Genomic DNA, 12,406 nt, shown 5'->3' on the forward strand with positions numbered 1-12,406 from the left:
GAGAGTGTCGCTAGTACGTCAGGAACTGAGGAGAGAATTGTGGTGTGGGAAAAAATGTTAAGGTTATAAACCGAGTTTCAAATATTTAACTATTTAACATTATTTTTTTTATTTTTTTAAAAAGATTTTATTTATTTATTTGACAGAGAGAGAGATCACAAGTAGGCGGAGAGTCAGGCAGAGAGAGAGAGAGAAGCAGGCTCCCGCTGAGCAAAGAGCCTGATGCGGGGCTCGATCCCAGGACACTGAGATCATGACCTGAGCCGAAGGCAGCAGCTTAATCCACTGAGCCACCCAGGCGCCCCAATTTTTTTTTTTAAATATTTTATTTATTTGACAGAGATCACAAGTGGACAGAGAGGCAGGCAGAGAGAGAGGAGGAAGCCGGCTTCCCGCGGAGCAGAGAGCCCAATGTGGGGCTCCATCCCAGGACCCTGGGATCATGACCTGAGCCAAAGGCAGAGGATTTAACCCACTGAGCCACCCAGGTGCCCCACTATTTAACATTATTCAAAGGTCTGGTTATTAGTGGCTTTTAAAACAAACTAAATGCGGGGGCACTGGCTAGCTCAGTGAGTACAGCACGTGACTTGGCCTCAGGGCCATTAAGTTTGAGCCCCATGTTGGGCATAGAAATCACTTAAAAATAAAATCTTTAAAAAAAATTTTTTTAGGGGCACCTGGGTGGCTCAGCGGGTTAAACATCTGCCTTTGGCTTAGGCCATGATCTCAGAGTCCTGAGTTGGGGCTCCGTGCCCAGCACAGGGTTCTGCTTCTTCCTCTGACCCTCCCCCCAACTCGTGCGCATGCATGAGCTCTCTCTCAAATAAAATCTCTAAAAAAATTATTAAAAACGAACTAGATGCAGAAAAGAAAATAATAAGATTAGCGTTTTTTATGTATAACTTGATTGCATTGAATAATTTTATAGTAGTCACAGATAGTCTTGTGACTACTATATGTAGTAGTACTATGTCACAGAAGCCACTGCAAAGGCCACCCTAAAACTGATGTTCAGATTACAAGGTTATTGAGGGGAAATATAGCATTTTGAGTATTTCCCCTGGTGAAATTATTACAGTATTATAGTATTATGAGATAGCGAATGGGGGTGGTGGTAGGAGCAGTGGTTTTCTTACACTGGGCCTTAAGAAAGTTGTCTCAGAGGAGGTGATATTTGAGCTCATCAAGGATGACAAGGAGTCAGCTCTGTGCCTCTGAGGAAAGAACATTCCAGAGGTCCTAGGTTGGCCTGAGGCACAGCAGGGCCACAGCAGCTAGAACCATGAAGAGTGAGGTTGGGAGGTACATAGGGCCAGGGAATGAGGATGAGCTGAAAAGTCTTTGGAGGGTTTTAAGCAGAGGAGTGGTGTGATCTAATTTACCTGATAGGGATAGAGTTGACACTGTCTCTGACAAGAAAGCAGACAAAAATCAAACAGCATTTTGGGTACTTTGTTAGGAGAAGCTAGGGCCATGGAAAGTGCAGGAATTTAGCCAACATTAGAGCTAGGCTTAACTGTAGGTCTTTAGCATGTGCAGTTCATCTGAAACTTATCAAAAGATTTGTCTACTTTCTGCTTTTTTCTCTACCCCCTTTCCAGGGAACAATATGAAACAACTGTGCACTGATCTCAGCTCTCAGATTTCTAAACCTTCCCCAGTTTTGGAGCTATTACTTTGGGGGGGGGGGTGCTAAGGAGCAGAGAGGATTCTGCTTGCAAGTACTTTTTCCATGGGCGGGGGAAGTTATTCTGACCCATTTTATTTCTCCCAGGGAAGAAACAAGTGACATGAAATATATTGATGTAAAATCCTGGCAGTTCAACCGAAGGTTGTTCTTGAGTAGCAACATTTTTAAACAAGTAAGGAGCATGCTTCTGAATAGGGCGCCTTTCTTCCGAGATACATTGCAGCTGTTGCAAGCTGCATTTATTGCAAAGTATGAAATGTATCTTTCTGTGAAGGGAACACCAAGACTTTGGTAACTTAGTGATGATGTGGGGGAGGGTAAGATATTGTTGGGAAAGGGTAGGTGGTGGAGATAGGCCATCACTTTAATGCTCTGTCCATCTAACATGGTAACCATGGGGTACCAGGAGCCGCTCACTACTCAACCACTCTTCTAGATGGAGTCGTAGGTAAGGCTCAACAGTACTTTTTTCTTCTAAGGCGTCTTGGCCCTGCCCACGCCATCTCACGTAGGCATCAGGGCCCACTCCCCTTTCTTCTCATCACTGGTCTGTCCTGGCCAGAGACATCTGCCCGCCAGGTAGGAGCTGACAGAGATCGTCGGCGGTCCAGCCTCGGTGATGCAGCTGCAGAACAGATGATCAGGCCGACCACCTCGGAGCAGAACATCAGGGCTTTCCTTTGCATACAGGGACTCCTCTGTCTCCAGCCTGCTTGCCTCCTCCCCTTTTCGACTGTTAAAAACGAGCCGAGGAAGGGAGGAGGGGGGAAACCCGCCCGGACTGCCACATTCAGTTCAGGGATGGACTCTGCCTGGGCCCGACCGCCGCCTGCTAAGGGAGCTCCTCGGGTGCCCGCCGCCCTGCCGCAGCCCCCGCCGTCCCTTCCCTACCGTTCCCAAACCTGGCTCCTACGCGCCTATTTAGGGCAGAAGGAGCCCCAAGACTGCGGGCACCTGCGGCCTCTCCAGCCATGCGGGCGGCCCCGCCCCCCAGGCGGAGGTTTAAAGGGCCGAGCGGGTCCGACCGGGTGCAACGCCCCTCCCCGCTCCCGCCGCTCGCCCAGGCCGCACCCACTTGGGGGCGGCGCGCCCGGGCCTATTTCTCCCGCGGCGGGCGCGGCCGCTTTAAGCGGGGGCGGGACTGCACGGCGGCGGTGGCTGCGGCGGCGGCGAGGGCTTCGCTGGGGGTCGCGGGCTGGGTCTGCAGGAGGCCCGCCGCCGAGCTTAGGGTAAGCGCGGGCCGGCGCGAGAGGGCGGCGGAACGGCCCCGGGAGGCGCGCGCGGAGGCCCGGGCCGGTGCGGCGGGTCCCCAGCGTGGGGAGGCCTCTGCGGCGCGGCGGCTCCGCGCAGCGGCAGTGGTAGGCTCCTTGCGCCCGCTCCACCCGGCCATCCCCTCCCGGTACCCACCGGTGCCCAGCCCGGCAGGCCGAAGCCAGCGGCCGCCCTGTAGCCTCCCGCTGCTTGGGCGCGCTGAGGAGCTCGGGGAGGCGGAGGGCTCGCGGCGCGAGAATTGGCCCTCGGCGCTCGCCGTACCGCGGCCTGGAGGGCGGACGCTGGGTGTCCGGAGACGGCGACAAAAGGAGGGAAACGGCGAGCCGTTTGAGACCTGGGAGAGAGAGTGTGGGTTTGGGGCCCCGTACCCCCAGAAGCGTCCCCTGGCCAGCCTGGCACCCCCCGGCCTCCACGCAGGCCCCTGGCTGGTCCGGCCCGGCGCGGAGAGCGAAGGTAGCGGCCAAGACAGCGCCCCCTCTGGCCCGGCGGCGCTGCCTCAGGCTCGGCGCGGTGGGGCGGGGCGGCGGGGCCGTTTGTCCGTCCGTGCGCGGGCGCGGCGCCGGCCTTTCCACCTGGGCGGGGACGAGGGGGCCCGACGGAGGCCAGGCCCTCGGCCCCCGGCGTCTTCGAGCCGCTCTCCCACGGACAGTCGCGATGGACCGTTTTCCCTTCTCAGGCCCACGCCTCCCCCCCCCGCCCCCCCACGGCCCGGCAGGAACGCGGGGCCTGGCCTTTTGGGGCCCCGGGAAATGCAAGAGTGAACCAACTTCGGTGAAAGAGGGGGTTCAAGCTTTTAAGGAGTTTGGGCACGACCACAAGTTTCGTAGGCACGGAGAGGCCCTGACCCTGCTCTTGGGTCCCCAGGGATGGGATGGGGGTGGGGGGGCATTCCTGTTTGGCGGAGGGCGTGCGTCCTCAAAGAGGAAGCAGTCGTCGGGTCATCCAGCGGGGCTGACAGGGTGCCTCTCTTCAGTCTCGGAGAGTTTTCCTGCTCTGAGTCGGAGGAGGGCGAGAGAGCAGCGGTTGGAGTCTTCTCTGCATGGGAGACGTGTTTTTGGTGTCTCGAAGAGAGTGGCCCGAAGAGGCTGCGTGGAGTCAGGGTGTCCCCGTCACTTGGGAACAGAAAGTGTGAGCCGCTAAGGGAGGGCTTCCTGTAGGGAGGGCTTTTGAAAGGCCTGCAGAAAAGGAGGAGAAAATTAAGTCATGAAGCTGCCTTTTGATGCCGAGTGGAATTAAACGGTTATATATACAAGGAGGATGCGTAAAAGCAAATTAACCAGGTTCTCAAGATACTTTTGTGAGCTCTTAAAGCAGAAACCAGGTCTCCCTCTATGTAGGTGTCAGCCAGGAGAGGTAGTTCTTCAAGTGTGGTCCTCAGCAACTTGAAGCATTCATTCATTCATTCATTCAGGCAACATATCCTAAGTGCCTACTTTGTGCTAGCTGCAAGCAAAATCTACAGCTTCCCGGGCCCAGTCACTGAACCAGTCTCTGGGTAGTGCTTGGAGGTTCACCTTTGGCATCTGGTGATCTTAGTGCACACTGAAGTGTGAAAACCAGTCACCTGTAGAGGTTGCCCAATCCAGTCAGCTGCCCTTTTGTTGTTGTTGTTGTTTTAAGATATTTATTTTTATTTTTGAAAGATTTTATTATTTGACAGTGAGAGATCACAAGTAGGCAGAGAGGCAGGCAGGGGGTGGGGGCGTGGGGAGCAGGATCCCTGCTGAGCAGAGAGCCCCATGCGGGGCTCCAACCCTGGACCCTGGGATCATGACCTGAGCCAAAGGCAGAGGCTTAACCCACTGAGCCACCCAGGCACCCCAAGATTTTTATTTTTAAGCAATCTCTACACCCAGTGTGGGGCTTGAGTTTACAACCCCAAGACCAAGAGTTGCATGTTTCACAGATTGAGCCTGTCAGGTACCCCTCAGCTACCCCTTTTTTTTTGGCCCACGAGCTAAGAATTTTTACGTTTTTAAATGGTTGAGAAAAGTTGAAAAAAAAAAGTAGTGTTTCATGGCATTTAAGAATTATATGACATTCAATTGCTTCTCGGCCTTTTGGCTAAGATCAAGTGAAGAATTACATGACATTCAAATTTCGGTGTTTCTAAATACAGTTTTATGGATCATAGCCACGCTCTTCCATTTATGTGGTCCACGGCTGTTTTCTGGCTGTAACAGAGCTGAGTAGTTTTGATAGAGACCACAAAGTCTGAAATATTTACTGTCTGGCTTACAGAGAGGTTGCCCACCCCTGGCCTAGGGAAAGAAGGATAAACAGTTAAGGGAGGGAAAAGCCTCTGTTTATAAAAATCATGTTTGGAAATTAATAGGAAAAATGGATGCAAGTAAATTTTACTTTCAAAAAAGCAGAGGGAATAGTACTGTGGGTTAATTAAAAAGTAGTTAGCTTAATACAGCCATTTAGATATGATTTTCATAACAGTGGTGAGCCTGTGCCTTCAATAAGTTGGCTAACCATATGCTTCTTTTCATAGGCTGGGTGACCTCATGGGCCTGATACTTTTCTCTTGAGAAACAAACCAACTGAAAAGAAAAATGGCATTTGTTGCAACGCAGGGGGCCACGGTGGTTGACCAAACCACTCTGATGAAAAAATACCTTCAGTTTGTGGCAGCTCTCACAGATGTAAATACACGTGAGTTGATCCTTCTTGTCATTAAGAAATGCTTTATCGTGACTCATTCATCTCAATTCAGATGATGTACACATTGAGATGAACAGATATTCTTACCCTAAATTTCCCATTCTCTGCCTTGTGGAGAAGCAAAGTGATGTACATTACTACCTGGAGCCCCAAAGAGGCACGTGTGTGTGTGTGTGTGTGTGTATGCGTGTGTGTATCCTTGTCTGTGCATGCACACGTACGTCTGAGAGTGTGAATGTGTGTGACTGGTTGTAGGGAAACTAGTTATGTGCCTTCTATTGGACTGTGACAGTGAAACTGATAAGATCTGATTGCTTCTCTTAAGTTGTTAAATCCATTAATTTTGTGAAGATCCTTAATGTAATTTCGATTACCTGACGACTTGTTTTATTATCATTCACAGCTGATGAGACAAAGTTAAAAATGATGCAAGAAGTGAGTGAAAATTTTGAGGTATGAGCTTAATATATATATTTTTTTAATTACGAGGTAAATATTTATGGGAAGTTGCCAGTCACTTCTTTGTCAGTCTTACTAGTGAGTCAAAAATCATTCTGTTAATGTGATTTACGTTATTTCAGAACTGAAATTTGATGTGTGCATAGTGTTGTCCAGCTTCTTCACACTAGTGACTGTAAACTTCAAATGATGTTGAGGGATGTTGCTTTGGTTTTGGTGGTTAAACTTTTTTCCATCTTGAGAGGCATAAACTTTCAGGATGCCTTCAGACTTACATTGTAGATTCATTACTTGTAGGTGTGTTACTGTGGACTGAGAGCACTTGCGTGACCTTGACCAGTTCCTCTTTCCGAGCCTTATGTTCCACGATTTCCCAGCGGACCGTGGGTCCTTGGGCTCTGTTCACTTTTCTTCAGTCTTCCCTTTGTTCTCTGGATCGGATGATTTCCATTATCTGCCCTCAGGCTTACTGTTTCTGTATCTTCTCCAGTTGGCTGAGAGGCTGTAAAGTTTCAATTTACTTTTTATATGTTTTTGTTTCAGTTCTGGTACTTTTAGTTTTAGAGTTTCCATTTGGTTCTTTCAGATTTCCCTTCTTCAAGAGATTATCATCATGTACCAACATTGTCTTGTTGTTACTATTATTCTTGGACTGTTTTATAATGACTGCGTTAAAGTCTTTGATAAATCCAACATTTGGGCTAGATGAGGGTTAGTTTCTACTGACTATGGGTCACATTATCCTGTTTCTTGCATTGTCTAGTAGTTTTTGATAATATGGCAAATACTATATGTGAAGTATAGGGACTCTGGATTCTGTTACCTTCCTCTGAAGAGTACTGATATTTTGATTGTGATAGGCAGTTCAGTTCCTAGCTGATGTCCTCGGACATGTGTAGGCTTGACTTTATGCTGTGGCATAAGAGGATCTGTGGAAAGCTAAGGTGTTCACCAGCTCTCTCTAACTTGGCGGGATTCAGCCTCCAAACTCCAGCTCTGCATGGATACCATCAGAGGTTGATTTTAGGCTTGGCTTGTTTTAGAGGTCTAGAATAGGTCTTCTCGGGTGTGGTCTTCCTCAGCTAGATGTCTGGGGTGGTTTTTTTGTTTGTTTGTTTTTCGTTTTTGTTTCTTTAAAAGATTTTATTTGATAGCTCAAGTAGGCAGAGCAGCAGGGGGAGGGAGAGGGAGAAGCAGACTCCCTGCCGAGCAGGGAGCCCAATTCGGGGCTTCATCCTAGGACCCTGGGATCATGACCTGAGCCAAAGGCAGCCCCTTAACTGACTGAGCCACCCAGGTGCCCCTAGATGTCTGGGGTGTTAAGAGGTGTTAGGAACGTGTTTGCACTGTGTCCAGGCTGGAACCCCATCATCCTACAACATTGCTGGGCCTCTTACACCTCTTCAGATCTCTCAGTCCCAAAGCTGTCTGGTAAGGTTCAGGTGGTCTTACTTCATCTTACTTATACGTGCAGTCCAGTCCTCATTCAAGGTCTCAGAGAAGACCATTGCCCGTAGTTCTGTTTCTCTGGGGCTCTTCTTTGCAGATTCCGGCCACCTGGGCTGCTTGGAACTCTCATTAGCTCCTCACTTTGGCAGGGCTCGCTGCTGAGCCCCAGTCAGGACGTCCGGAGGGACGCAGGCGGAGAGCCACGGTGGCCATATAAGCTCCCCTTCTGGAGACTGTGGTCTGGCCCTGCTTCTTGTTCAGCATCTGAAAACCATTCTCCGTTTTGTTTTGGGGTTTTTTTTTTTTGGTCCAACTTTATGGTTAGTTCTGTGCTGTTAGTTTCATAGGCAGGAGAAAAAGTAACATTTCTTATTTTTGATGTGGGGATAATAAAACATTTCTCAGTTAATGTGATTAAGAATAGCAGATAAAATGTTTTTAGCTTTTGGCTTGGTCATTTGAATTACAAAGGATCAAATAAATGCTAGTGGGAATGAATCAGGGCCCTACTCTGTAGCACTGGATAACATTTCCGTTCCGTGGGAGGTTTTTTTGGTGGTTTTATTTTAAGTAGACAGTTTTTAAGGACTTGTTGCCTTGAACTGAGCTGGGGAAAAAAAATCCTGAGATATTTCAAGATTGAGCTAAAGAGCTTTCTCTTCTGCCCAAGCTGCTAACGCAAGCTGTTAAAAAACAACAACAACAAAAAAAACACACCAAAAAACAAAAAAGCTAAAAAAAAAAAAAGAGCTGGGAGGGAGGACGTGATAGGCGTGCCTTCTGCATTTTTGGAAGAACTGCTAAGTGAGAACCATAGCCTTAGCGGCTTTGAGAGGATGAAGTCATGGGGAGCTGATGAACCCACAGAAAGGAGCGCTTGTTTGAGGCCTCTGCGTGTGGGCCTGGGGCTGTCTGCTCTAAGTGTCCCGCCCCTTTCTCTCCTGTCTGGCAGTTAGCTAGTTAATTTCTGACTTTGGTCACAGACACATTGATTAAATTTACAGAACGAAAAGGCAGTGAAGCAGTCCGTGTACTTGGGGCTTTCGAAAATTGTGACTTTGGAAATCTGTTTGATAGAAACATTGGTCTTCCCTGAAATTCAGATGACTAAGCCCTTGAAAGAATTAAATACTAGAATGACCCGCAGTAGGTAATTCTAAATTACCACCACTGCTGCCCCAGAATATTAGAATGAGGTGAGTGAAATTAACAAAAGAAAAATCCCAGTGCTTTCAGGAGTCTTAAATACATTTCACTAAGCACTTAGGAATAAATTTGTGGGCTAAGTAAAGGTTCTATGGGCCATCTTTCAGGACTGGAAATAAAGGAACCTTCAGGTTAGAATTCACATGAAAAGTTCATTTGGATCAAAAAGCTGGGGGCTGAGTTGAAATCCTGGCAGAATAATCAGGCAGCTTGCTGAATGAATCTTTTTTTTATCAGAGGAACTTGAAACTGTTTTGGAACCTATGGAAGCAGCAGTTGGTATGGACTCAAGTGCTGATGAACTTGATTTTTTGGTGACTGTGATAACATTCCAGTGGGAATCTTCTTGTTCCTTAAGTCCTTGAATGTGGGTATTTTGTATTCCCAGCCTGTTTGGGGAGAGGCTGGGAGGTACCTGAGGGCTGTTCCCACCAGTGTTCGGTGTGAATGGAGCCCTGGGTTGGACCTGGGAGCCTAGTGCTCAGGCCCACCTTTTAAGAATTCACTACTTTCTTTCTTGGCTCCTGTGGCAACACTTTTTTGGTTTTCATCTGTTCCTTCTCTTCCTTCATAGACTCCTCTTCCAAGATTACTTTATAATGGTAGAAAACCCCACATCTCTATCTGCAGCCCAGATCCATGTCTGGAGTTTCAGACACTTGTATTTAATTAACTGCCCAGCTGCCTCCCTCAGGGGCCTGTCAGGCTCATGATGGTAACAGCCCGAACCCCTTGCTGTCATGCTCCCACCTCCTGGGGGGCTCAGCTAGTTTACGTGCCTTTTACGTCCATGCTTTCTCATAATTTTGTGCCTTTGCATAGGCTTTTCTTAGAACCTTCTCTGCCCTTGGTTCCATCCAGCACTTAGTGTTCCCTTAGTTGCCAGTATTTCCTCCATCATAATTCTGTATTGTTCTTTTTTTTATCTGTTTTCCCAGCACATGACTGCCTCCCCCATCTGGGAGGGCATGAATTGTATCAACTCTCTTTTCTTGGTCTCTCTCTCTCTCTTTTTTTAAAAAAATATTTATTTTTAGAGCGCGTGCACATGGGCTAGCAGGAGTTGGGGGAGAGACAAAAGGAAAGAAGAGATTCTTAAGCAGACTCCCCACTGAGCACAGAGCCTGATGTGGGGCTCGATCTCACGACCCCGAGATCTTGACCTGAACCGAAGCCAAGAGTTAGACCCTCAACCGACCGAGCCAGCCGGGTGCCCTCTGTTTTCTTCGTCTTATCCCCACTGAGCACATGATAGAGCCTCAGTGACTGTTGAGTGAGCAAGTGAGGCCTTAAAAGGAGAAAGGATTTGGCTGTTAAAGACACTCCATTTCCAACCACTTCTAAAGCCTGTGGACTGACACTCAGCAAGTTTTATGACCTCTCTGAGCCTCTTTATCCATGATACGGAGATAATACTTCCCCTTGGGCTCCCGAGGACTGAGTGAGAAAGAGTAAGAACAGCCCAGCTCAGTATTTAGCACACGGGGGCTCTGGTAATAACGCCGGATGATATTAATGACCATTTACCGAAGAGCATTTACTGCGTCCTAAATTAACTCACATAATCTCTGTCATCCCGTAAGGCGGGAAATGCTACGACAGTCAACAGATGGGGGCATGGTCACTACCCCGGGTTCCCACTTCCTAAGCGCGATCCAGAAACTGCTTAGGACGCGTTTTACTGCGCCGTCTCCAGACTGGATGTTCATTTCCAATTCTCCTCTTAAAGTCAGTGCTGGGATTTATAACAGATGAGGTTAGAATACCATCTAATTAATATAGATCTGACCAATAAGTTAGCTTTTCCGAGTAGGAAAAGGTGCCAGTTTGTTTAAGCTCTTCATTTTCCGCTTGAAGATACTAAGATCTAGAAGCAAAAGATTTTTTGGAGGGCTCAAACTTAGGTTGTGGCAGAGCCAGTCTCTAGGACAGGCTCCAGATTCCACATTTTCCCCAGCATTAGTATGTGTACTTTGAACAGCAAATTTTAACATTCACTTTCTATCTTAAATTGTATTGCAGACGCAGTGATCATTATACTGTGATACTGTGTTATCACTGATGCGTCTAAAAGCATTAAAAATTGCTGTTGGCTTCGCTAACATGCTTTATGTTTTCTTGAGACTATATTGAATTTGAATACTTGAATTCAAGAATACTTGAATTTGAAAGGAAGGTATGTCCACAAACTTAATGGGGTTTTCTTTTATTTTTGCAAAATTAGAATGTGACATCATCCCCTCAGTACTCCACGTTCCTGGAACATATCATCCCTCGATTTCTCACATTTCTTCAAGATGGGGAGGTTCAGTTTCTCCAGGAGAAACCAGCCCAGGTAATCTGTTCAGAAACGTCGGGGAGTGGGGTTATGTCATACTGTAAGATCACAGGCATTTATGAATTAAAACACCTGAGAAAATTTAGGGTTCCACTTTATTTTTTTATCTTTATAAGATTTTATTTATTACTTATTTGACAGACAGAGATCACAAGTAGGCAGAGAGGCAGGCAGAGAGAGAGGAAGGGAAGCAGGCTCCCCGCTGAGCAGAGAGCCCAATGCAGGGTCGATCCCAGGACCCTGGGATCATGACCTGAGTCGAAGGCAGAGGCTTAACCCACTGAGCCACCCAGGCGCCCCTGACCAGTTTTTGTCTGTATTCCTGCCCACTCTTTGCACCCCCTTCCCCACCTTGATTATTTGAAGTTTCATACCAATTTTTTCTATGAACATATATAATATAAAAACATATTATATGTAAATATAAATAAGTCTTTAAAAATTGCCATAATGCCAGTGAAAGTTATTGCCAAATAAAGATTGCCACATTTTTATGTCGTACCAGTGGAAGGCCCACACCTTTGACCTGCCTTTCAGTTATCGGCTCCATCGCCCAAATCCTGAAAGCTTAGTCGGGTTGTGTAATCAATCAGTCATCGAGCCCAAGGGGGATCCAGAGATAGGACTGTAGGAAGCAAACCCTGTTGGCGGGAGACCCCAAACCAAGTTCCGTTTGTGCCAGGCTCTTTCGCCTGAAACCCCCCCAGACGTTCACACGCTGGGGCCCTTCCTAACCAGGGAATAATGGGTAGTTGTGGAAGAGGGAAAGTTGGTCTTGGTTCATTTGGTGCACAGCTGTAGAAATCTGGAAACAGTGGTTTGTGGTACATACCAGGGATAACATTTTAGTAATTCACAGCATTATTTTTGAAGTGGGGTCTAATATCTTGTAGTTTGGCATTTCCTAATGCTGGCTGTAGATAGCCGTGTACCTTACAGAGTGTGAAAGAATGACTTTGGGACTCTTGGGAGGATTTGATACTGACCTTTTTATTTTCCCTCACCAGCAACTGCGGAAGCTAGTACTTGAAATAATTCACAGAATACCAACCAATGAACATCTTCGTCCTCATACAAAAAATGTTCTGTCTGTGATGTTTCGCTTTTTAGAGGTAATCTTTGAGAATTTTATGTTACTTAGCCATATCTTGATTGTCAGTGGTTTTCTTATTGTGGAATCTTTTCACTAAAGTTCTGATTCACATGAGTAAAAATTTGCTTAATGTCTGTTTTCCCCCCATTTTGCTGACCACATTACTAAGAAGTAGTGTTAATTGAAGATGGTTTGTTTTGAGTCAGCAGGGAATTGACTACATATG

The 12,406-nt window shown here is 47.3% G+C and overlaps 1 protein-coding gene across 12 annotated transcripts in view; it reads left to right on the plus strand.

Moving 5' to 3' along the window:
- Positions 1-2,803: 2,803 nt before the first annotated feature.
- Positions 2,804-12,406, plus strand: part of TRRAP (transformation/transcription domain associated protein) — a 112,379-nt gene continuing 102,776 nt past the window's right edge. For 11 of the 12 annotated variants that reach the window (XM_032328453.1, XM_032328459.1, XM_032328458.1 and 8 more), the window contains exons 1-5: positions 2,804-2,922; positions 5,466-5,626; positions 6,039-6,088; positions 10,974-11,084; positions 12,095-12,199. In XM_032328453.1, the coding sequence (XP_032184344.1) occupies positions 5,527-5,626; positions 6,039-6,088; positions 10,974-11,084; positions 12,095-12,199 (366 nt within the window). In that variant the 5' untranslated portion in view covers positions 2,804-2,922; positions 5,466-5,526. Of the gene's footprint in view, positions 2,923-3,218; positions 3,314-5,465; positions 5,627-6,038; positions 6,089-10,973; positions 11,085-12,094; positions 12,200-12,406 lie in introns of those variants that run through there. The other variant, XM_032328454.1, reaches the window with a different exon arrangement.

This window comes from Mustela erminea, chromosome 20 (assembly GCF_009829155.1).
Source record: "Mustela erminea isolate mMusErm1 chromosome 20, mMusErm1.Pri, whole genome shotgun sequence".
Classification (NCBI taxonomy): Eukaryota; Metazoa; Chordata; class Mammalia; order Carnivora; family Mustelidae; genus Mustela; species Mustela erminea.